Below are 25,160 nucleotides of genomic sequence, written 5' to 3'. Positions count from 1 at the left end.
CGTTTGCTTGCGTCTTAACGTCATATCGGAGATTTTTATTTCACTCAACGCGTTCCATTCATTGCGTAAGGAAAATAATATCAAAATCTTTCAAGCAAATTCTTTCTACTCACAGCATTAGAGTCTTAACGAACTGTGTAACCTATTGAAACGCGTAAATTAAGACGATGATCCATATCCGGGGTGATCTAACATAGGTCTGCTGTGATATCGGGGGCCCTCAATTGGTGAAAAATATGGAAAACACTGAATTTTTAGGCTTTCCCTAAAAATTCCCATTACACGATCACGAGCGGTGGTAACGTTGACATTCAACTAATCTAAACTAATCTTGCGTTCGAAAACCTACAGAAATTACTTCTGGACCGAACTTTTTAATAGACTTCGTCAAAGGTAAGTTGTTTATGACTTTTTAGGCGTCCCTCTTTGCTTTCGCTTTAATATTCGTGCGAATGATCCACTCACATGGCCGTTTTCCCCATTAGATATTGTAATATGATAACTTAATGTAAAAGTCGTTTAAAATTGAAAAGAAAATCGTTCGCTCAACTGAGATGCTTGGCAGTAATCATTTTCGAATCAAGTTTCCGCTCACGATTACGCTCTTCATCAGGACTTTCAATTATACATAGATACGACGAGAAATTTTTACAGACCGAAGTACTCGTGATATCATTTGCATGCTTCCTTTAATATATTTTATTTACGAGGGTAAATAATGACGTTACATTAAATGAGGATTTAACGTAATTTCTCCAGGAGTCTTTGCGGATTATTGATCTAACCATGCAATTTCTCGTACCTGACCTGCCGACAATCATCATAAAGTAAATAAATTTGCATTTATTTTTTAACCCCTTTTCTTTCAATATTCGTAGAAGCTTCTGGTTGCGAAACATTTTACGTGTCAACCCACGTCTCCTACATACGTATATATTATTTTTCAGGTCCTCTAATTGCAAGGAAAATTATTTATATATTTTAATTGTTTGTTAAACCAGACTATATCACCGTACCTACCTCGAAAACAAATCTTAAATTTGCATTTTGTTAGATTTCGCAGGGGAAAAACCTGAAAAGAAAATTAACCGACATTACTCATTTCTCGATAATTAAATTTTAATTTAAAGATCTTAGAATCAAGGGACAACTCATTCTAGCGTTATGGAGACGAGATAAAAAATAAAACTTACCGTAAGAAAAAAATTGCTATCTTTTTACTCATCTCGTATTGGTCTTGGATTATGGTAAAAACAAGTGTGGTGGGGTCCTAAAAATTAAACGTCCTTGTTATTATCATAATATTCGACCTATTTTTTAAACGGAAGGCCATCATGTATTAGTAATCTTGTGACGTCATTATTTTTACGTCTTTATGTTAGGATATAGCATGCGCCAACGCATAATATTAAATGTGAGTCTCGCTAGACGAATGATATTCAACAATCCTAACTAATGTAAACTTAACCTCCATTGGTTATTGTTTATATTCAATTGAAATGATTAATTTTCATTTTTATATTATATACAACTAGCACGTTGTAATCAAAAAGTTGCAATCCTTTTATAATTCAACATGCCAAAATCATGGGAAGCTCTAGGAGAGGTCCTGAATAAGGAAGTTCAGGACGCCATAAAAAGCTTAAATTTTCCATTTATGACTCCTGTTCAAGCCGCAGCTATACCTCAGCTTTTGAATAAAAAAGATGTTGCTGCCGAGGCAGTTACTGGTAAATATAATATACGATTTTTGAAAAGTGGCATGTCATGAAATGTACAATTTCAAAAGTGTCCTCTACCCATCCCCTTTTGGTTCTGCATGAAACCCTTAAGATTTCGCATAAGATAGGTTGATTTAAGTTGCTAAAACAAATAAAAAATTGCAAAATAGGCTTAGTTCCAACAGGGTAGAAAAGCAATTTCAGTTTATTATAAAAAATCTGAAATATTTGCAAAAAACCCAATCAGTATCCTGCTTTTTTCCAATATGGAATCAATTTGCCTCTATGTGATAGCAAACTTATAATTAACATGGATTATCTATTTAGATTCACTAGTATGCTGAAACGTTAGGCACTGGAAGGTAGGATTTTGATGAAATTTTTCTATGCTGCAAATACCTTTAAAATCCTTTAGAAGTACCTCTAAATACTTCAGAAACACCTCCAAAAATCTTGGAAATACCTCAAAATACCTTAAAATACCTTGAACATGTACACCAAAAAGTCTCAGTGATATCTCTGCAGTTATCCAATTGCAATTACACTCACTTTAAATCAGTCATCTAATGTAGATAATTACTTTAAACATACTTTATAATGTGATAATTTCATCAGGGTCTGGAAAAACACTAGCCTTCTTGATACCAGTTCTTGACATTCTAAAAAAGAAGGAATTAGAGGAAAAATGGCACAAGCATCAAATAGGTGCTATTGTAATATCCCCTACTAGAGAACTTGCCTTGCAAACAAAATTAGTACTGGATCAACTTTTAGAGAGTGTTACTGTGAGTTATGAGTTTATTTACATAAAAGATTAATTATCAATACGAATTTATTCTCCACAGAACTTGAAAGAAATTTTATTTGTTGGTGGTAATAGTGTGGAAGAAGATGTGAAAAACTTTAAGGATATTGGTGGCAACATTGTGATTTGTACACCAGGGCGTCTAGAAGATCTTCTAACCAGACGGCAAGATATCAATCTACCAACTGCAGTCAAAAATCTAGTAAGTTACTATTTAAAAATATCCTTTATCGGCGAAATTTTGGATTCAAAAATTCTGCTATTTTAGGAAGTTTTAATATTGGACGAAGCCGATCGGCTGCTGGATTTAGGTTTTCAAAAATCGTTAGACACAATCTTAAGTTATCTACCCAGACAACGACGAACAGGATTGTTTTCTGCAACGCAGACTAAAGAGGTTGTACATCCAAATGCCTTTTGATCTTGAAACAAAGCTTTAACTACAAAACGTGGAAATTTCAGATTCAAGATTTAATCAGAGCTGGTCTTCGAAACCCAGTTCTTGTAAGTGTATCGGCAAAGGCGCAACAAAGCACACCAGATTTATTACAAAATTATTATATATTAGCAAAAAACGATGGTAATTATTTTTACGCCACATGACCTTATAATTAGTAGTTAGTAATTTAGTATTTCATTACAGGCAAATTGGCGGCTCTTCTATCATTTCTTCAACAAAAACAAGTAAAAAAAGCTATTTGTTTCTTTCCAACGTGTGCTTGCGTTGATTATTGGTCAAGGGTGTTCCCACATATTATGTCTAAAGACGTTAATCTTCCAGTATTAGCAATCCATGGAAAAATGAAGAACAAAAGGAAAAACATATTAGAAAGCTTTAAAAGTAAAGAAAAAGCATTGTTATTGTGCACAGATGTTATGGCCAGAGGAATCGATATCCCAGAGGTATTGAAATAATGAGCTATGTTATATTTTTTTACGATTTACAACTCTATCAGCTGTTAGCCGAGGAGAAGCTGTAAATAATTGACATTATGTTTGATATATATAAAGTATTTCAAACATGATAACCCAGGAGGATGCTTTTTACGTTTAACTTGATAAGATATTTTAGAGTTAGTCATATGCAATGAATGTCTAGGCAATTTTAAAAATTTGCATTTGATATTTTAGCCTTAGATATCTAGCTTGTTACTAACTGTGGAGTCGGATTTTTATGTTAACGCTTTCTCCGATATTATCATTTTTCCATTCAGGTGGACTGGGTTCTGCAGTGGGATCCACCGGCAAGTGCCTCTTCGTTTGTGCACCGTGTAGGAAGAACAGCACGGCAAGGCCAAACTGGTAGTTCCATAATAATTTTACTAGACAATGAAGAATGTTACGTTAACTTCATTGAAACGAACCAACGGGTGAAATTAAATCGAATAGATGACGTTTCCTCAAGAGATCAAGTAAGTAGTACCACTTCTGCTCCCAGTGTCAGTAACCTGTTTATAAAAATAGTTGAAACTGCATAATTTTTCTTTATTTTTGAGAACTCATATTTGAGGGTATTTCATTTGAAAAGGTAAGGTTTACATAGGATCACTGAAATACTTTGTATTTTCCCATTTATTAAGAAATAAATTTCAATTTATAATTTTATTTAGAAACGTGGTCATCAAATGCATTTTTTCTATATATGTTACTTTTGTTAAAATATTTGCAAAAATATGATTCAGTGCATGCGAAATTTATTGACTAATTTTGCCATATTTTTTTGTTGGTTTCTGTTTTTTTTCTGCTAGCAGTAACATCTTTAAAGCAGTGTAAGTTGCTTGAGAAATAAATATTTTTATTTAGATAGATGACTTACGGGAGAATATACGCAGGTTGCAAATGAAAGATCGAGTATTGATGGAATTGGCCACAAAAGCTTTCGTATCACATGTTAAAGCATATTCTAAGCATGAATGTTCCCTTCTTCTAAGATTGAAAGTAATATTTCTATTGCTGTTCATAATCTTTTAATTTTAAAAGTTTTTTAATACTAGGAGTTGCCACTTGGTGCCCTAGCTGCATCGTATGGACTGCTGCAGTTGCCAAAAATGCCGGAATTAAAAAACAGAGATTTATCCGATTTTCCAATAGTAAATAATTTTGACACAAACAATGTGCCTTACAGAGACAAAACTCGAGAAGCTATTAGACTGAAGAAGCTCAATGAATATAAACAAACAGGTTGGTTTAAGTTACACACAATCTTTCCTTCTATAAAGTAAATATTACCGATCTAGATCGATAGGAAAATTCAAATTGATTTGTCAACGTCCACCAACATGCTCTAAGGTTGAATCAGATGTCAAATGATATAGATTTTATTGTTTCTATCCTTTAACATGAACATCTAAGAATTCTTTTAAGAAATACAAATGTATGCTTTTGAGAAAACAAAAATCGATGCATATTATTCGTATGTTCACAATTGTTACTGTTGAATTGAGACATCCAGCACAAAAGATGTGACAACGATTATTATTTTTATAATTCGGATGCTTCGAATTTCATACATTTTTTTATCGGTGCTCACCATCTTCTAAAGTGTAATTTACATTTAGGAATTTGGCCAAGTAAGAAAACGAAGTTCATTAAAAAGCCTACCGAAGCCTGGTCAACGGCCAAAAAATGCAAGGAAGCTCGGAAAGAGAAGCGCTTGAAGAGAAAACAGGCAAAAGAGGCTTCTAAAGTCGAAGGCAAAGGAAAAGGAAAGAAACGTAAAGGTAAAAGAACCAGTGAAGTTTAACCTTTTTCTCAGCTAACGGTTTAAGCACAATACAATAACATGTATTTGTATATTATTGTATTGCGTGTCAAGACTACTTCGAAACGGCTATTGATGATGGTTTTTTTGAACCAAAGAATTGTAGGTCTGCAACAAAAATATTTTATTGTACAGCAATCGACAAATGAAATGGAAACCGCAAAATTTTGGGTCGAATTTAAACTCAAATCTCTCGTGAACCACTGATTTGATTTCTATGTCCCTTAAAGATTCTAATTGGTTAGATTTTTCTTTTCATTGTTAGTAGTGATTCGCCATAGTTATGCCTCCCACTTTACTACCCCTCACAATTCTTTTATCATCATCGTCAATGCCGCAGCCTCTCCTCGTAATGTCATTAAAATTTTATTTCAGGCATAAGCGAAGAAGACATGGAAGAACTGAAGAAAGATATAGCGTTATTTAAAAAATTTAAAAAGAAAAAAATTTCCAATGAAGAATATGAAAAAGCGATGGGTTTGTTGTAAGTTGGATATTCAATGGAGGGTAATAAAATTATATGAGTTAATACTAAAATAATTTTAGTGTCTATATTACATACCTCGTTAACAAATCGTAGATGTAGCCAAAAGTAATTGCACATAATTGTTATGCATATTCGGTACATTATCCAAAAATAAGAATTTTTTATATTGTCAAAATGCGATTCATAAACCACTGATGTAGTGTATATCGTTTAATGCAGGTAAGAAAATATTCTCAATGCAACAAGAATCGACGTGTATCGCTAAACATTTTGAAATCAAGGAGTATAGAAAATATTCAAGAAACTAATTTTTGTTGAACTCTCTCTATATTGATTATTGCTCACACATGTGCATACGTGTATTTAGGTGTGAATGTTTTAATTTTTGACGACATAGCGAATACTCAATAAAGCTATACAAAAGTCCACCACCTCGGGAGAAACGTGAGCGTCGACACCGGAAGAAACACAGTAAGTAATGAAACGTTTATGAAATAAATGCCAATAGGTTATTATATATATATTAATATTAGAATTGCCTAAAATTTCAATATTTTCTTGTGATTTCTTTTTTGTGTAGGTCGCCTCAAATTAGAGGCTTATTATTGTGACTTCGGGAAGCGTAAATAATACGATCTCGTTTAAATAGTTGAAAAGTTGCTTATTTAGGTAATTGTTATATTTTAGTTTTAAACAGGGAACCACCGAGAATTTTAATAATCTCAAACCTACATGTGGTTGAGAAGGCGCAACTTCGCCACAAAGATCTAAAAAAACTACAGCAAATTTTTGACACCTAGATTCTGATAATGACTAGTTTGCATATCTTGCGCACTTCCACGTAGAATTAATATAAATTTTGAGACGCAATTCTTATTTAATAATTAAATACACTAATAATATATAATTTTATTATACAATATACGGATTAAATATTCATCATCAGCAAGAACCTGTTTTGAGAACATTAAAACATACTTTGCATACCCGAACAGGTTTATTTTCTCCAAATTTAATAATGGGCACTTCTTGAGAGCTGCATTTGGAACATAGAGCTCTTCCACAATGTCGACAGTGATGAGGCCTTTGAGTAAATGAAAATCCTGCAAAGTATCAATTATGTTAAAAACACATTACATAAACAATTAAATGCATTATATCCATTTTTTTAGTACCGCATCGCCTGTATATTTGAAAACGGTCATAACTGAGAAGTTCAAATTTATCTCATTAATTGTTTCACATTTTTTCATCTTATCTCTAAAAAATATTAAAAAATACCTTTTCCGCATTCCTGGCAACTATCAGGATGTGCCCATGGAGCTGGTTGAACTAATTGATCTAGCAAACGGGTGAGTAACTGTTTGCTAGGAACCTGATAGTTGAAAATGGTCACTCGGTCACCATTTTCTGTACCGAGGCAAGCATTTGCTTTGACCAAAACCCTGAAACAAAAAAATGTTTTTAATGTAAATGTAATAGGAGAAGAAACGGTTTCTCGATCACAATTTAATTTGATCAAATAGGGTGAAATTCTCCTATATATAAGATAATTAAATGATGATAACAAATGAAAATATTTTATGATGGGCGAAAATTTTTCATAATTGAAATAATATAGACTTTCTGAATATCCTCTATACATTCAAAGGAGATTATTAGTAACCTGCATAGATTTCCATTTCCTTTCATGTAGGCTAGGAGCAAAGGCGAATTCCCATAAACGTCAGGTGTGTTAATTGGATACGAAGTCATACACTCCAGAAATAATTCGCAAATTGTGGCAGCGTTTTCTTTTCCATATCGACATAGTTCGTGGAGTGGATTGCGCCCTTTTATATTCACACATTCAGCATCTATCGACGATTCTGTGAGGAGCACGCGAACCACATTTAAATGTCCTTCCCTATAAAACAGACGAATATATTTAATTAAATAAAGATGATTTTTTATGACTTGTCTTCTTAGAGCCACTAGATCAGTGACCTAACAACTTTAACCGAATGATAATTTCCATGTATGTTATCCCTTTGATAAAGTGGTGGGAACTTTGATTTATTGGCTCGAAGGGAAAAAAATTCCTTTGCCATTTGTTCATAAAACTGCTTCACGACATATAGTAAATTAAGACACAACTTTCGTTCGAAACGCCAGTTTTTTTTGGCTAGAAACGTAACGTTAGAAGGCGAGTGATTTGTCCAAAATTTCGCGTGTAGTTATGTTTCCTTACATCAAATATATTCAAATTCATACCTGACTGCTATATGAAGTGCATTATCTCCTTCCTTATCAACTGCATCGTAGTCCGCGTTATTTTGCAATAAAGCAAGAACAACTGTGGCATTTCCCGTCTCTGACGCTATGTGCAGTGCTGTTCTTTTCTCTGAATCTTTATCGTCAATCTAATCAACCAAAAACATATACTAACAATAATTGGAATTCTATGTGGGGTATAATTATATATGGGTCAAAAATTGGAGATGGCCCAATTTTTGAATTAATCCATTTCAATACAATCCTGTACAACATGCCGCGAAACATAAAATAAATAACATTTTCTTACCCGAGCACCAGCTAACAGCAAACTTCTAACTAACGTTTCATTGCCATATTTGGCTGCCAAATGTATAGGAGGTGTCAACTGATTATCCTGGACCCTTGAGTTGACATCAACATTGACAGTTAGGAGAAAAAGTGCACTGTCCATATCACCTTTCTTAATGGCAACGTGTAGGAAGTTTTGACCTTTACTGTCACACTGTTCTGCGGCTGAGGGAAGTTTGTCTAATATTGCTTGTGCAGCTTTGTGGTTCCTGTAAAGATTATGAAAGAATGTGTTAAGTATAATCAGTTTCGGTGTTAGCTAACGGACGCTGTTGTTAGGCAACATTCACACAGCTCTTGAATTCACAGAGACAGTGACTTCGTCAAGAAATTCATGAAGTAGTCCGCGAAATATCGACTTAAAATTGCTTCCAAAAAACAACTTTGAAGTCTGAAAACTGAAATAAATATAAGAGAATTCTCTACCTTAATGTTAATGCTGCAGCAAAGGGCGACAAACCATTTTTTTCCAAACGAGCAAGGTCAATTTCAGGCACAGTGAGCAAAAGCGAAATTATATCATCTTGCTGATTCTCAATAGCAAGGTGCACTGGTGTTCTCGAATCAGCATCTTGGGCATTGATATTAGCTCTATGCTCTATTAACGTTCTGAAAGAAGCACAGAAACATTAAATAGTAATCAGGAGGATACACGGGAAGCCAAAAAACCTTTTAAGTTTTCATTTGATTTTTGATTTATTTATCATGTTTGAATTTTTACTTTTGTTTCCTTATCGGTAAACAACTTTCACTGCCGCTGGCTTATCAAATTTGTAGTGATTAAGAAATGCTCTGACTTTAAAAAAAGTTCTTTATAACTTGTTTTATATCCTTAAAATGTCACTTTTTAACACAATAGGTGTCAATATATCACTCTCGTGTACCTAAGTTTCTGTTTACCTTGCTATGCTTTCAAGACCCCACATGCAACATAAATGGAGTGGGGTATGACCTTCTATGATCTCGTCAGTTCTCTCTTCTTTCGGACCTGGAATACGGCATGCTTCCAAATCGCAACCTGCTCGAATCAGAAAAATTGCAACGGTTTCTTTATTTTCATCTATGGCTCGATGCAAAAGAGTCTGCTTGCACCCGTCGGGTCCTGGTCCCCAACAGTCGGTATCAGCCCCATGACGAACAAGAATACTTGCTACGTCTTCTTGACCTTATTATAAGAAAAATACTTATGATCCAGTAAAAATAGTTTTCGCACGCAGATAACAAGGAAAAAAAAGACGACGATGCACAGTTGCAAATAAGCTTTACGATTTCAGTGGTATTAAAGCGATGGTAGAAATTCAGCTTACCAGAATCTAGAGCAGTCCATAAAGGACAATCTCCGAGTTGATCGGGAGCGGACATATCAACCCCTTTAGAGCAAAGAGCATCCACGATTTCGGGCAACCTTTAATATTATAAATAAATTACGTAGCAGTTGTTAATTCCTACCTTATTCGCATAGAGCATACCGACAGTGTATGGCTAGCTGCAGGGGAGTCTCATTTTCAGAAGTTAAAGCGTTTATGTCAACCCCTTGCTCCAGCAAATACGCAGCTGTAGTGGCATCTTCCTTCAATATCGCCTGATGCAGTAACGTGTAATCTTTTCCATTTCTAACGTTGATGTCCGCCTTGCCTTGTATCAACAACGGCACCAATTCTCTAAACCTCAGCTGCAGCGCCAAACTTATAGCGGTATCTCCATTAATATCTCGTAGGTTAAAGTTAACTGGTAATCTGAAAACAATTCTGTTATTTCATTTCATTATACTCGAATTTAATATCTACCAGTTTACCTTGTGTCTTCGTTATTAGATATTTGCTCTAAAGATTCGTTGTGAGCTATCAAGGTTCGAATGCAAGTAACCGAATTGCTTTTTACTGCATAGTGTAGAGGAGATTGTCGTAATTCGTTTGACAAAAGGTTGGGATTGGCTCCCAAGTGTACCTGTAATTTGGATTAATTCAATAAGTAGATGATTGGTTAGGTATACAGGAAGGGTGAAAAGAATGGAACAACGATGTGAATCAAATCTATACGGAGCCAAAAAAATATTCGGACAGGAATTTTAAATGTTCAAAATATGGAAATAAAACATATTTTATGAGGTCAGTATTTTCACACATATGACGCCACATCCTCTTATATTGTATAGTGACACTAATAAGTTTAAGCGTAGAACATGTATTAGGTAATCGTATACAATAAATACTTAAGTTGATGGTAAAATAAAGCGAAATCAATAAATTCCCGCAACAAAATGCAATTTTATTTTGTAACAATATACAAGCGTAAGCTCCTGTAAATAGGTATATCTACATTAGAACAGATTCTCACCAGTGTGGCTACAATTTCTTCGTAACCTCTCTCACACGCTAAATGTAGCGCGGTCTCTCCTTCGACATTAACATGGTTCAAATTGTGTACATAAGAAGCCAAATGTACAACACCTTTTCTACCACCGCTCATAATTAAAGTTTGTAACAAATCGACGCAGCTATGAGACGAATACACAGGATCTGTCGAAGCGGCGTTTTTTAGTAGACCTTCCACATAGTGAGTTACATCAAGTTCAAACTTGTTATATGCGTAATATAGCGGCGGATGTTCCTCGTTTGTTTTTATGTTGAGATTGACTTGTTCCTGCAAGATTCAAAATTCAGTTCAGATTCAAAGTTCAATGGGTTGGTTGAGCACAAAAGGTGGACCAATTCCCTACACACAGATTAGTCAAACAAAAATGAAAAAATGCTTTTTCAACGTGAAACGTGAAGTCGTTTTTATAGCCCTTTTAGGCTTGGATACGTACTATTTAGAGTACGCGCTATTTTAAAAATACGATTTCAAGTTGGAGCGTAGAAAATAATTGTTGACCGGGACGTCACAGACTAGTTCAAGTTAACCGTTGCGTCGCAAGTTTTTATCTCTGTTAACCCAGTCAGCAAAGGGTTAATGCTGTTAATACTTAGTTGGTAAATGTTACAAATCATTTCTGATGAAACCTATCCTGGTCGCTTTTTTCGAAACGGTGCCACAGCTCAAACAACTTTGAGACGGTGAGTCGCAAAGTTCTATGTTGAAAGTTTCAAATTAAATTCCATCGATATTCCGAATTTAAATTTACATTGTTAAAATCGCGAGGATTATCACAGGGGACGTTGCTTGGCTGCAGACATATTTCAAATGCTACAGGATCGATGATTTCCACAAAAGATAATGCGAAATGACTTTATACCATTGCGCATCTATTTGACGTCACGTTGTGACCTGCAACATTGTCAAGTCTACGACTAAGAAATATTTGGCGGTTTCGCCAACTTAATGCTATAAGATCTATGATACAGTTAGTTCAGGTTATCGCTTGCGCGCGAAGTCTACAAAAATCACTATATTTAAATGAGTTAGAGGCATTACAAGCATTTTCCCTAAAGTGACGATCTGTGCGTAGCGAATTATCTAATATCGGAGCATATTTTTATGAGCATGTGAAAATAATAGAGATACTCACGTGTTGGAGTAATATGTCAAAAACAGGTGCGTTATCCGCCTGAATCGCTATATGTAACGCAGTAAAGCCAAGCTTATTTTGACAATTAATGTTGGCGTTTTTATTTAGCAACTTTTCAGTAACTTTTTCACAATCTTCCAAATTAGTAGCGCCAGCAACCAAATGCAAAGCGGAATCATTTTCATTTCTACGGAAGAATATAGCTGATTGCCTTTTTGGCTAGTTTAGATGTGACAATATTTCGTTTTAAGTTTTAAAGAAATTATGTTTTGTAATCGTATTTTGGCTGTCGCAACAAGAAAGGCTGGTATATCCGTCCCACTCTTTTTCGTTACGCAGAGGTCGCAACGAACGGGTTCTGACGTGCCGCATGCGCACGAAACAGCTTTCATGATTACTGAACTGTTCTAGGACGGTTCAAAATAAATGGTAAGAACGAACCTGTTGTTTCGTTTACCTTTTTGACTACATTTCAATAATAACTATTGCTCTCAATTGAAAATTCAAGAACAATTTATGGCCAATTTCAGTTGTAAGTTTGCAATATAATTTGAGTAGTAATCAGCAAATGCAGCAATTGATAAAATGAAGCTGAAGAGCATAGCTGAGAATTGATACCTCCAATCTGACAAATAAAATTATTTTTAACATGAGAATGCAAAGGGTCTCAAGTGAGTGGGGTTAGTTTTTGAAAATAATTAGCGATAAAAGCATCAGTTTCTTTATTTCTGTTCAGCAAATTATTCAGCATCATCGCATTGTAATTTTACCTCAATTTAACAACAATTTTCTTCGAATATTTGAAACATTCTGTATCGGAAAGATGTTCAAATAATTCTATTACATTTACGTAATGTATATCCCTATATGTCTCTAGTCCACATTTTCCACAATATTTGAAAAAGTTCTGTCTGAGCACATCTTTAGTTTTATAATGAAACAAAATACGCTAAATGAAAACCAACGTGGGTATACACTGGATAAATCTACGCACATGGCATTTTTGAATCCACTACAAATATTTTGGAAATAATGAAGAGGGCAATATGCCCATGATACTTTTTCTAGGCTTAAGCAAAGCTTATGGATATTGAGATACCATTAAATAAACCCTAAGTATTGTGGAATAAGGGGAATAGCATAGTTGTTCGAAACAGATTGGTTCTATCTATCGGAATAAAAAAATCTTAAAATGGGTGTCCCACAGGGTAGTGTCGTAGGTCCAGTGTTGTTTATTTTTTATATTAATAATTTAGTTGAAATTAAAGTAATCAGGAAATACACCAAAAGGCGAGTATCGCCGATGCTACTAATGTTGTAATATTAAAAAAGCAAGACGTTGAAAAAAAATCAGGAGAGATGTTAGCACTAAAGTGATATTACATGAAACAAAGACTAACATCCTACTAATAAAAACCATAAAAATTTTACATATACATATACAATATAATTTTATGTTGTGTATCATTGATACAACCTATAAGCTGTACCTTTACAAAAAGTCGTTTATAAAGTTTTTTGCGTGTTTTGAAGGGGTATCACTTCTTAGATGATTCAGTCGAGTGTAAGTGCGGACGTGAATAAGATGTTTGTCGTACGGAATAAACTCATAATTGGATGTTTTTTTGTTTCAAAAACTAGTGTGATACCTCACTAATATAATTGATATTTAGTGAGTGATTGTTTGAGTCGTGTAAGCATTATTTAGTGCGGTCAAAGACTTTTTACTCCTTTTGCTGTGAAAGTAGAAGTTGTGGTGCTCGTGCATTAGTACTGAGAAGTGAGTTCCGCCCTCAAGACCAATTAGAATGAGGTCTCCCCCTGTTCTATCTCACGTTAAATCCCTACGTTAAAAAAGGTTATTTGAGACGAAGATGTACGATAATATGTAAGAGTTAGGCCTTTGTACACGAGGGCTTCCCAGGTTAAGGAGAGCCGCCGTCAGAGGATTCCACGCACAGAATGCGACAACAGGAGTAACAGTTGGGGGTAAATGTATGAATTCATTTAGAAAAGGAGATTCTGATCTTTTTTCTTTGCTGTTTACAGGTAAATTTTGGCGGGTGAATGAGAATGATTTACACGGAAAAACACCGTAGGATGGTCTCACGCTTAGGATGGGGCGATGGGAGTAGAAGATCGGGGTAAGTGGATAGTTTAATTTAAAAAGGAAGGTTCTAATTGTTTTTTTATTGTTTCCAGGTAAGTTTCAATATATGGATAGGACTATATTCAAGATGGGGCCATAAAAATAAAAGATCGGGGTGAAATTAATACAAATTTCGCTAAAACAAAGCTTTTTAACAGTGACATAAAAGTTACGGTCCGATAATAAGGTCCGACCTAGTTCCAACAGCCCTTTTTAGACAGCACAACAAAATGTTGTCAGATTCAGATATATCGCCCCTAAAATGTCTAAATACAAGATTTTGCTCAATTACTGTTATTAAAAAAGAAATAACTTTGTTTTTTAATTTAGCTTTAAAACAATGCATTTTTAAAACCCTTAATTTTTACATTAGAAAGCAAGTCGGGTTAAATCCTCATATATCGACGTACAGAATCAATACTAATGTTTTCTACAGATTATTTCAGAGACACCCTATATATTCACATCAATCTAGGTACATTTCAAACGCGCTTACCAGAACATTACTTGTTTTTAAGAAACAGACTTGAAATCCACACAGTTTTGAAAGAATGTAAAATAAAAATACCTACCTTGTAAACAGAGTAGCATCACAATTATTTTCAAGAAGAAAGAATGCAGCAGAGCTGTCACCTCTTTTAATTGCTCTGTGCAACAGGGACTCTCCATTTGGATCCCTTATGTTAATGTCTGCATTATGTTGCACTAGAGTTGCAGCAATACTTTCATTTTTGCCTCTTAGAGCAAGATCTAGCGGTAACTCATCCTGCTGCGACCATACATTAACTACATCAGAAAGCTGAAACAAACAATTTCTTGACATGAAACGCAAAAAGTACAGTGCGGTCGTAAAAAAAGCCATCCCCGTCTTCTTTATTTCTTGATCCCATAACACAGGAATGAACCCAACGTCAATTTTTAGTGCAGGAGTTTGAATCTACCAGATTTCTTAATTTCATGCTTTTTTCTATTTCATTGATTAAATTAAAAGGTTAAGTTAAGTTAAAATTATTAACATGGATGGTATAAATTAAGCATGATACTCTAGTGCTTTGATAAATGTTTAATTGCTTTCGACTGTGCCAAAAGAAGGGAAATATTGGGTTCGCCATATTTTCAAGAAACATTGTTAATTTTGAATTAAATCTTAAATTCTTCGAAAATTGAACAAGAGTATAAAATAAAATAATACATCTCCATTGAATACATCAGTACTCGTTAACATTTACCAGGCTTAGAGCCCCTGACATGTCCTCCTTAATAAAAAAAACTCTTACTGCAGCAAGTCATTTACTGGACTTGTGACGTAAATAACCATTACTTATCTACATGCAGAGCCTTTTGTGTTGAAAAATTTTCACTTTTGGCCTCTGTGACAAGTCATAATAGTCATCCAACGATTGACGCAACATGCATGAACCTTTATTGGTACTGCGAAACCACTTTTATCATAAGAAAAGATTGCAAGGCGTCAAAAAGTTTCACCAATGGTAGGTACGCTAGAACACCACTAATGATTTATTATTTCATGGAATTTTATGGGAAAAAGCAAACCAGGATGCAGGGAAATTGGCTGGCTATTTTTGTATGAAGTAGTTGTACGTTGAAGGTTAAGAAATCAATTTAGATTCATAGAAATAAAATAACACTGGTGAAAATAACGAAGTCTAAAGAATTGGTGGCCGCAAAAATATAGTACGAGTCGACCTTCAGACTCACGTTGCCACATTGCATTTTAAGTAAAATTTTGGATGAGTATGTCATAGGGAACAAGGAGAAAGTATTAGAAAAATGCCAAAAATATCCAATACCGAAAAAACATTACACCCGCGCATACACAACTATGACAAAAAAACTCCTCAGCAATTTCAATGACCGAGCATTGTATCGAACTTTAAAATCGACATGTTAAGACAAGTTGCAAAACACGATATGGCAACCGCGGTCTTAAGATAGCAATATGGTTTTCGGCTCGCAACTAATGTAGTGGACTGGTGACTGTTGATAATCGAAATTAAAGGAATTAATATTCGAATTAAGTATTCCGTTGCGTTAAGAGTAGCTTAAATTACGAAGATTATCAATTACCGGTGTCCTACAAAGTTTAAGAAATACGCGATACTTTAAAGAAGTGTTTGAATTCAGTGGCGCCAAAATTTAATGTGTAATTCTTTGGATAACATATTCAGGTAAGTGAACAATCATAGAATTTAAGTCCTTACAGATTATCAGCACCGTAAATTTGATCATACATATTATGAAAGTGAGTTTATTTCATTTACTGTATTAGTTTTAACATCAAGGGCGTTCAGTCTTGCAATTGCGTTAATTAACATAAACAATACCAACTTTAGATTAGAAATGTCACGTTAGAGAAGAAAAACATTATCGCATCGCTCGTTTTGTTCGTATTTTGTTGTCTTGTTGAATACAAACAAAAACATTGTTTCTATAGGAACGCTTTTGTTAACGTCTCGTTAATGCTAAATCGTATATATAAAGTTTTGCTTTTCGCATATTTAATCAAATTCTGGCGTAGATGGAAGAAAATCGAACCGTGTGTCAAAAAGGAAAAGTAGCTTCTTCCACTTTTGCTTTCAAATGCATGCGGTAAAGTACACTTTTTCGCCTGGGAATAAAAATCCACAGATCTAGAAGCTTTACTTCGCTGTCATGTAGGTTCATGAACTTTTCGACGAACTTGGTATCAAATTTCCAATTCGTTTTTATTTAAATTCATAGCACAGAAAATCAACAAATAAACTTTCTCGTAGTGTACCTCTGACCGTTTCTTTCCGAAAATTGCAATTTCGTATTTAATTTTGAAACTTTAGAGTCTTTAGTAACTTTTATTCTGGAGGATTTTACCTATGGGGTCCAGAAAGTGAAATTTATTTCTATTCATTTATGGTTCGTTTCATGAATATACTCAAGAATTTCATGTGTCGGTGTAACCGCTGACAACCTAATGATATGCTATGCTAGGAATATCTATATATGATAAACGCTTCGTTATTTTTGATTCGGGACACGATTAATCACTGTAACAATACAGGACTTCCATATAAAGCAGGCGTCCCGTTAAATTACAAATTTGACCCGTAACGGATTCACTTTCTGGTCACATTTAAGACCCAAAACGTAGCACGATAGGTTATTGTGAAGTATCCAGAAAGGATTTTTCATTAATCGAAAACAAAGTTGGGATCTGAGTGCAGCAAGACCTCCAATCGATATAAATTAGTTATATTACCTATATCCAAATTAAAAAAAAAAAACAATTATCCATCAACCCTCTCCTACTATAAATAATAATTAATAATTTTATATATTACAGAAAAAAATAGGAGCAAGCACCGCAGACGCCAGAAAAAAAGGAGAAGGTCTCAGCGACGTACTTAATATTCGATATATTGAAAAACTTATTTCCAAATATGTATTGATGGACACAAATTATAATGACATGTTTAAATTCGTACGTAAATTAGACGACTTCCGGTGTTACACAGTTCTAAGCGATGGCAATCCACTTCACTTGTACCGTGATCCTTATTTTATTAATTCAAAGTAAGTAATATTGCATTGACATCGCACACAGGGTGTTGCACGTTTTATAACCAGAACCTCCGGGAAGTTAGAAAAGGGCAATTTAAGTTGTGTCGCACAGAAAGTCTCATTTCTTCCCATTTCCGAGTTGCAGACTGGGAATATTTAAAAAACATATATAACAATTAAATTTTTTTTAGTTCCGCACCTTAAAAGTGTCTCAAATCAATTTTTTATGATATCTCTGATATATGTGTGATCGATGTTTTCGGCCCAAATGCAACTGATTATCGGCAACAAATAACAAAAATCAAGTTTACAGCTGAACAGAAGCTATTGTGAAAAAAATATCTAGAAATCCCTTATATCATGATCATGCTCATTCTTCTCTTTTTGAATAAATAATTGGGTTTTTCTGAGATTATTAGTACTCAATATCTACATCCCCATTTATGAACCTAGTCACTCAACATTATTTAGTTTTGTAATGTTATATAACAATACTCCATATATCGAATTTAGTTTAACATTCTTTGAGAATTCAAAAATGTTTCGAATTAAGATTTATGTTAATGTGTAACATCAGAAAATGCTCTTTTGTAACTACTCCTGAATATAAAACCTGGGGCACCCTGTGCAAAATATTTTTCCCAATAGGCAATGTCCTGTCAAGCCAAGTAATTCCACCTCACTTTCTGTGAAAATTAGTTCCGGATTACCATAGACCCAAAATGCTTTCCCAATACTACTCCAAGAGGGATTTTATGCTTATCGTAAAAGTGTAACTGTTGGCGACCAATTCGGATTCAATACGCGTCGTCACGTTAAAATTACCTTTCGCCTTACTTTATTTGTTCTAATACGAACTTAGAATACTTATTTTCATTTTTAAATGCCAGTTTTCTCCCTATTCAATTATATTTCTATGGTGTAGGCTTCAGGCGTTTCAACTGGAAATTAATTCCTCACTGTCAGTAAATCCCTGACTTTTAACTTTAATGCCACGTGTTACTAATGTATACTTAAGTGTTTAAAAATAACGGCCTCACAACGCAATAAGAATTGCTACTGAGATTTTACTAAATAATGGTAAATAGGGTAAAACAATTAACTTTTTCTTGTCTTCGATTAGAAAATAATCGGCATTTTATCATTACTTTTTTTTGGCTCGTACAACATAGCACCGTCACATTTAAACTCCAACGTTTTGATTTCCTGCAATTGTGGTCAACTAATTTATTACAAAGTATTAAAATATGCCAAAATATTAAATGAAAGCAAAGTCAACCTTGACAAAAATAAAAAATGTTTATAAGTTGTCATAGTAAAAACATTTTGTTATTGCAAGTTAGAAAGTAATGTTGTTTCAAGAGCTCTTAAGAATTTGAAATGAACATCGTTACAACATTAACCGCGCCATTTAAATGCCTGAAACAAAATTATATAATTAGTTTATATAAACTAAATAAAATTACCCATAATATAAACCAATTTCAAACCGACAGTGGTTTTGTCGCTGATGATTGAACTGGAACATGTAATCGTAGACTAGCAGTTAAATGTAGTAAGTAGACGTTACGTAAAAGCATTTAATACTTTGCGGGAACAATAAACGTTAAATAATTCAAGAGATATTGCATTGGACAAATGGCCCTTTTTCGCACATTTAAAGACACTAGGTCTCAAGCTCTTTAAGAACATTTTTACAACGTAGTTAGATCCCCTATTAAAAAGCGTTTTAACAGTGTCAGTGTTTCATGTTTCTAGAATGAATAATCGAGTTCTTATAACATTGAAAAAACAAATTCGAAACATTCCCTTTTTTTGCGGACATTTACGGAAGTATTAATAATTTTCTCGATCTTAAAATAGGTTCAAAACAAGCAGAAAATCGCGCAACTTTGACTTCATTTAACCGACCTCCTATCTCTTATAGCAGTCGAGATGTACATATTTGAGATCCAAAAACGACCACCACGTGTATGTTTAATAAATTACTGGAAAAGTTAACAGATATACACGGTATATCCTTTTAAGTGGTACCATCATTGCTATGTTTGTAACTGTAGTCGATTTTGTATGCTCATTTTATTTTCTATCCAGTAATGCCACTACAATCTTTGGAACAACTTTCTACTTGAACCGACAAGGCATTCGACTATTTTTTCATTTCCATTGCCCTTTTCTGGAGAATAACCCTCATAATAAAAAAAAAACAAAATCAGAATTTCAGCCTCTTCCGTCAATTAGCAAAACTACTTCGCCAGTTTCTTACTCCATGTACTTAAAGTATGTATCTAATCAAATGTCCTTTTATCTGAGCAGTTTAGTTCTATGACGGATTTCCTGACATGCAAGGTCATGATATTTCCTTTCGTAAAGATAATAGCGTAGCGTAAATTAAACAGATATTCGAAAAGTTCATTAACCTTGTGGATCTAGATCCAATCAACATCAACTGTTAGGTTTATGAATTTTTATTGTTATGCACATCACTCCCACTTCCCGCTATACGATTGATTGGTACAAGATGTTAAACACACATTTTAAACGTGATTAATATGCCGTATGTACGATTTTACCTGTTAAAATTTTATGGAACTCAATCCAATCTGCACAGTGTAAATTCGAAAATAGTTTGGAAGAATTGCAGTAGTTTAGGCTGGCAATTATGACAAATTACGTTTTGTAAAAAATAATCTGAACTAACATCCATGTCACGACAGTCAGAAAGGAAAATCAAATGTAAGACATTAACGCGGTCATTCTACTTGCATAATTGTTCATTTAAGTCACACTCAGATAGAGACAATATAGAAACATCACTTATCGATCTACGGAGAATATGATGATGAAAATGGAATAAACTAGCAGTGACCGCATTCGGCTGAAATAAAAGTTGTGCAACTATAGGGCAACGATTTGAAATTCGCCACAAAAATAACGTACCATTCGGCAAAAATTTCACTAGTTGTAGAATCATTAACCTTACTGAACGTAACCCCTCTTTCATAATATAATTTTATTGTCTGGATAGAGGTACTATATCTAATTGTTTTATCACACATATTCATTCACAGATATTCTTCCTTCTGAGAGTGTGTTGTGCTACAAATGTGTCTTCGCCCCATACGTCTACTTAATAAACAATACATATTTATGTGAAGATTTTGACTTCTCTGAGAAATTCATAGTGGACTGTCGCTATTCAACACTCTGTCTTAAAAGGAACATACACGCAAATATAAAAGGAGGTAGAGTATATAGTGGTAAAATTTGATCATTTGATACTTGATAATATAATATTATCAAGTATCAAATAATATCTCAGCAAGATATTTCCCATAGCTATCTTTTTCAGGCTCCTATTTTATGTGCTCCCAAAGCTAATAATTAAGTGGGACTTTTTAACAAAAATTATATACCTTACTCAATTACAGATATTACTGATCCTCATTTTAATTTTATAGGGATTTATAGGTTGCTGAATTCAATTTTTTCTTAATTTAGTATAAAAGTTCATGGCTTCTATCAAAATTACCCGTATTGAAGCCAGCGGGAACACTTCCCCATAGAAGAGCGAAGAATGTTAATAAAAATCGTATATCGAAGTAAACGAATAAATGAAGTATTTATTGTATTTAAAACATTAAAGCCGCCCGTTAATATTTAGCCGACGGGAGACTTCTTAAACAAACTGTTCTTTTAGTTCAAATAAACGGAACTGAGAGAGATTGCGCTTCTCAAAAGTTGACCACTCAGGTTCTGAGTAATGGCAAATGGCGTGCAGAAACTAGGGTTGAAGAGCCTTATAAGGAGGGATGTACAAAGCACCAAGACAAAGGCCTTAGAACAGCGGCCATCGAACACTGTTATTGTCGGGGAAATCTATGCAATTCTGGCCATTCTCTAGTAAATCAAAGCCAACCATTTTTATATCATAAGATATTACTCTATTATATATTATTTAGCACAATATTTAGATACATAACGTAAAAGTGATCTTTAAATGTGATAAGTAATAAAATGATTATTATGTTAACTTAATAAACAGATAAGCTTACATATAATTAATATAAAATAAATAAATCCACCTCGCTAATTATTCTCTTGTGATAAAAAAAATACTGTATTATAATTATAATGCAGGGTATCACAGGGTATCACAGGTTCTATTATTAGGACTTGAGGAATGGTGTCAACGCATCTCGAATCATATTTAATAAACGATATTGCATGACTAAGGTTGCCAACGAGAGAAATATAGGTATTGAATACTAATAATCCCATAAAAAAATTATTAAAACACTTATAGACCAAAGAGGCATGTCGATAGTCTTTCGTACTTGTTGCCGTTTTGACGCGAACTTAATGTTTGTTTTTTTACGCCTTAGCTGGTTATACTCAAGCTGTGAATGTAAATAATAGGTATACAGACAGCTGTATGAAAAACAGCACAAGCTATTAAATCATAATTTATAAACCGACTTTTAAAAGTAAAGAAGTAGACAAAACAATTAAGAGAACTTTGCAATCAAAGTTCATTAAAGATATACTGAGTTGTTAATTAAGCATCTATCAATTTGGAATAAAAACCAAGATTTCTTTAATTTATAGTAAACTAGTTGGTTAAAACTGTCTTCCTCCTATAATGTAATAAAGGTTTATACAGCTTACCCTATTTGAATTTTCCACAAGGCACAAGAAAACGACATCTTCCCTCTGTAATCTAACAGCACTATGCAAAGGCAGTTGCGTTTTACTTTTCAGCATTTGATACAGTAGAGCACCACTCATGTGCTCAAAATCTGAAGAGTTTAAATCATCCCAATGGGTAGATATTAATCCTAAAATAAGAAAACTGCAAGAAGAAAGTTCAAGGCTTCCTTACAAGCTAAAAACCTGAGCAGTATTCCCTCAAACTGGTTGCATGAATTTCCTCGGCCACGCTGTAAAATTTGACACAGTTTCTAATGTTGACCACAGATATTAGGTACTGTTCACAAGTTTCTACCAAGCTATCAAGTTTAAAATCGTATGCTTTCTTGATTAGCTTAACTGCCATTTCATCGGAAATCAGGCTCACTTCGCTCTGAAATTTACCTTCCATTTTAATAAATACCCCATTTCATTTATACAGCAACTAGTACACTACTAATATATCGTACCTAATGTATATCTATATAAATACATTTTTTTGGATTTAGTCACCAGTTTATTGGGCTTAACAAACTCACTTTATATAACCACAAAATAATCACTACACCAACTTCTACATCAATATCTGTCCAATCAAGTTCGGATCTGCTTTCAAGAAACTCCTCATTCCAAATCTTTGATCTTGCCGTAAGGACTATTTTATGAGCTGGAATTATTCTGTCTGAAATTGGGAAAATATTCAAAGTATCAAATTAAGCAGAAGTAATGTTTGAGCTATACTAATGCAATATACTGGGTGAACCAAACTGTGCAGAGGATCACAAATTCGAGGCAGACCATTGCTATCGCGGAAACCGTGAGGGGACAAAGGTCCCACCAGTAAAGTTGCATATTTAATTCGTTTGCAAATTCCAGTTTCTGAAATTCCCAATATTTCCAGATATACGAAAAAAATTGTAAATTGCGATTTGCTCAATTATTTTTTCTGCCTTTGTGGCTTGGAGATAGGAAAAAACGGATATTACTTCCCGGAAAATAGAATTAGCACGCTTATTTTAGCAAGTTATTTTTACTAAATTCTCATTAATAACGCCACGAAAAAATTAGTATGAAAGCCAGTTTCTGATTTTTCTAGATATTTCCAGAAGTATTGAGATAATCATAACTATCTAAATAAACAATTTTGCACTCATTTAAACCAGATCGTATCTCTTACTTGCGGTTTCAAAGATCACAACAGTGAACCACAAATTTATCATTTCCTCTACATACAACACGTTCATTTTACTTAATTCAATTTGAAATCTTTATAATTTTCATGTTGTTTCTTGTAAAAGTGAGAAGTCATATTTATGAGGTATATCTTTAATTTCTCTGATAGGGAACACCCTGTAGCTGCAATAAAGGCTTAATACTTGCAACTTACCAACTAATTTAATTTCAATGTCACTATATTTCTCAGAGTTGTATAAATTTGAAATAGTGGTAACCAGTCTTGAGGCAAAACTGTTGAGAAGGTCATTATCAATAGAATCTCCACTGGTAGCAGTTATATATGTATAACGTGATTCCAGATCTCTATATTTAGTTTGTAGTTTAGAATACTCCTGTTTCAGCAAGGAAAGGTGTTGTTGCAATTTTACTACTTCTGAGTTTGCTGAAAACATGTACAGTTATCATCAATTCAAGGGAAAATATGGGGATTGGAGCATGTGGAAGATGGACCTCACAAAGTATGATATCCCTCAGGCAGCAAAGTTGAACTAATTGAAACATTAAAGTTAAGAATTTCAAATATGCCTTGGCTGATTTTCAAAAAAATGTTTCTCAACGCAATATATAGCTGCATTATTGAAACTGTGTGATAATCCTGAACAACTCAACAAAAATTCATGAAAACAAATTCTTATTGAGTTATTTTTGTTCACTAGAACATTTTTTAATGATTTTGGAAGTTATGAAAAAAGATTGAGAAGTGATATCAAAAGCACAAGATATTCTTAGCCGATACAGAAATTAATTTGTCAAGACTATCTACCAATATAGCTGATTATGCCAAGAAGCTTCACATGTCCACTGGCTAATTAAATTTGTAATCTTCTTTCAATTACATAAATGAAATGACAAAGCATGAGGAGGATAAGTGACAATTTGCCAAGACCAAATCTTGATTGCACGATTGGTCATTTGAGTAAATATGAGGTCCCAGTGGTAATAACGACTTAAAAAATAGAGTTGAGTTGTCTGGAAGTATCAAATGACACTTGTAAAAAACTTAATCTGGACAATAAAAAGATTCAATAGTTGCAATAATTTCCCCTAAGCTGAAACATACAAAATAGGCCATTTTGTATAATATCAATCCAGTCCAGTTTCGAGTAAGAACCTGAATTGAAATGTTTTGTGGGCATATCATATGAACATATTTGATTGATCTGGTTTGACTTTAGATGATGAAAAAATCTTTGAGACGACTTAACTAATTTGTCGGCTTCCTCTTTCAGTTGACTTACCCATTGTTTAACTATCTGGTAAATTATTTAACAAATTACACAGAATCAACACTGACTCATTAATCGAATTCTTACGCCCAGACCCAGTACCCCAATTTCCTAACCCGAGTTTTAAGAAATATTGGTAGTATGAAATAATCCTAGAGCAAATATTATTAAAAAATGTAATCTAAAGATAAAACAATATTAAAATTATTTAGATTTTTAATATTTCTTGAATTTGGTATTTTCGATTTTGGTTATGTTATTCATTATTATGATCTCTATTTCTGTTCTGTATGAATCTGTCATCCGTAAGACGGAATCAATAGGCGTTTTCGAAAATGACAATATAGATCAGATTGATCCCTATTAACTGATCAGTTATTCGCCACTCGTGCATCAACAGACCTAGTACGCCCTTCTGT

At 33.8% G+C, this 25,160-nt stretch overlaps 3 protein-coding genes across 5 annotated transcripts; 2 read left to right on the top strand and 1 right to left on the bottom strand.

The window, feature by feature from the left end:
* Nucleotides 1-50: 50 nt before the first annotated feature.
* Nucleotides 51-5,827, top strand: LOC136347601 (probable ATP-dependent RNA helicase DDX55 homolog). 3 transcript variants are annotated; one of them, XM_066297740.1, is made up of 13 exons: nt 51-197; nt 259-393; nt 1,536-1,730; nt 2,337-2,506; nt 2,567-2,728; nt 2,795-2,923; nt 2,989-3,106; nt 3,170-3,429; nt 3,741-3,938; nt 4,330-4,464; nt 4,521-4,707; nt 5,085-5,246; nt 5,663-5,827. In XM_066297740.1, the coding sequence occupies exons 3-13, from the start codon at nt 1,577-1,579 to the stop codon at nt 5,773-5,775; spliced, it is 1,788 nt and encodes a 595-aa protein (XP_066153837.1). In that variant the 5' UTR covers nt 51-197; nt 259-393; nt 1,536-1,576; the 3' UTR covers nt 5,776-5,827. The 3 variants fall into 3 exon arrangements, with proteins under 3 accessions (XP_066153837.1, XP_066153836.1, XP_066153838.1); XM_066297739.1 differs by having other exon boundaries at nt 60-393; XM_066297741.1 differs by lacking the exons at nt 51-197; nt 259-393; nt 4,330-4,464 and having other exon boundaries at nt 1,439-1,730.
* Nucleotides 5,828-6,668: 841 nt separating this feature from the next.
* LOC136347593 (rabankyrin-5) lies at nt 6,669-25,025 on the bottom strand. The gene is made up of 18 exons (XM_066297716.1): nt 24,754-25,025; nt 23,667-23,897; nt 22,819-22,961; nt 22,484-22,673; nt 22,259-22,428; nt 14,608-14,834; nt 11,887-12,073; nt 10,716-11,021; nt 10,174-10,325; nt 9,848-10,114; nt 9,686-9,783; nt 9,279-9,543; nt 8,805-8,987; nt 8,338-8,587; nt 8,028-8,176; nt 7,441-7,680; nt 7,056-7,219; nt 6,669-6,877 (listed from the first exon to the last, which is right to left on the bottom strand). Exons 1-18 carry the CDS (start codon nt 24,755-24,757, stop codon nt 6,717-6,719), a joined length of 3,387 nt encoding a protein of 1,128 aa, XP_066153813.1. The 5' UTR covers nt 24,758-25,025; the 3' UTR covers nt 6,669-6,716.
* LOC136347621 (uncharacterized) lies at nt 15,962-21,674 on the top strand. The gene is made up of 4 exons (XM_066297765.1): nt 15,962-16,224; nt 17,373-17,602; nt 20,662-20,835; nt 21,291-21,674. Exons 2-4 carry the CDS (start codon nt 17,554-17,556, stop codon nt 21,575-21,577), a joined length of 510 nt encoding a protein of 169 aa, XP_066153862.1. The 5' UTR covers nt 15,962-16,224; nt 17,373-17,553; the 3' UTR covers nt 21,578-21,674.
* Nucleotides 25,026-25,160: the final 135 nt, after the last annotated feature.

The sequence above is a fragment of the Euwallacea fornicatus genome, chromosome 29 (genome assembly GCF_040115645.1).
Source record: "Euwallacea fornicatus isolate EFF26 chromosome 29, ASM4011564v1, whole genome shotgun sequence".
NCBI classification, from domain to species: domain Eukaryota; kingdom Metazoa; phylum Arthropoda; class Insecta; order Coleoptera; family Curculionidae; genus Euwallacea; species Euwallacea fornicatus.
This window is presented reverse-complemented; position numbering and strand designations above follow the sequence as displayed.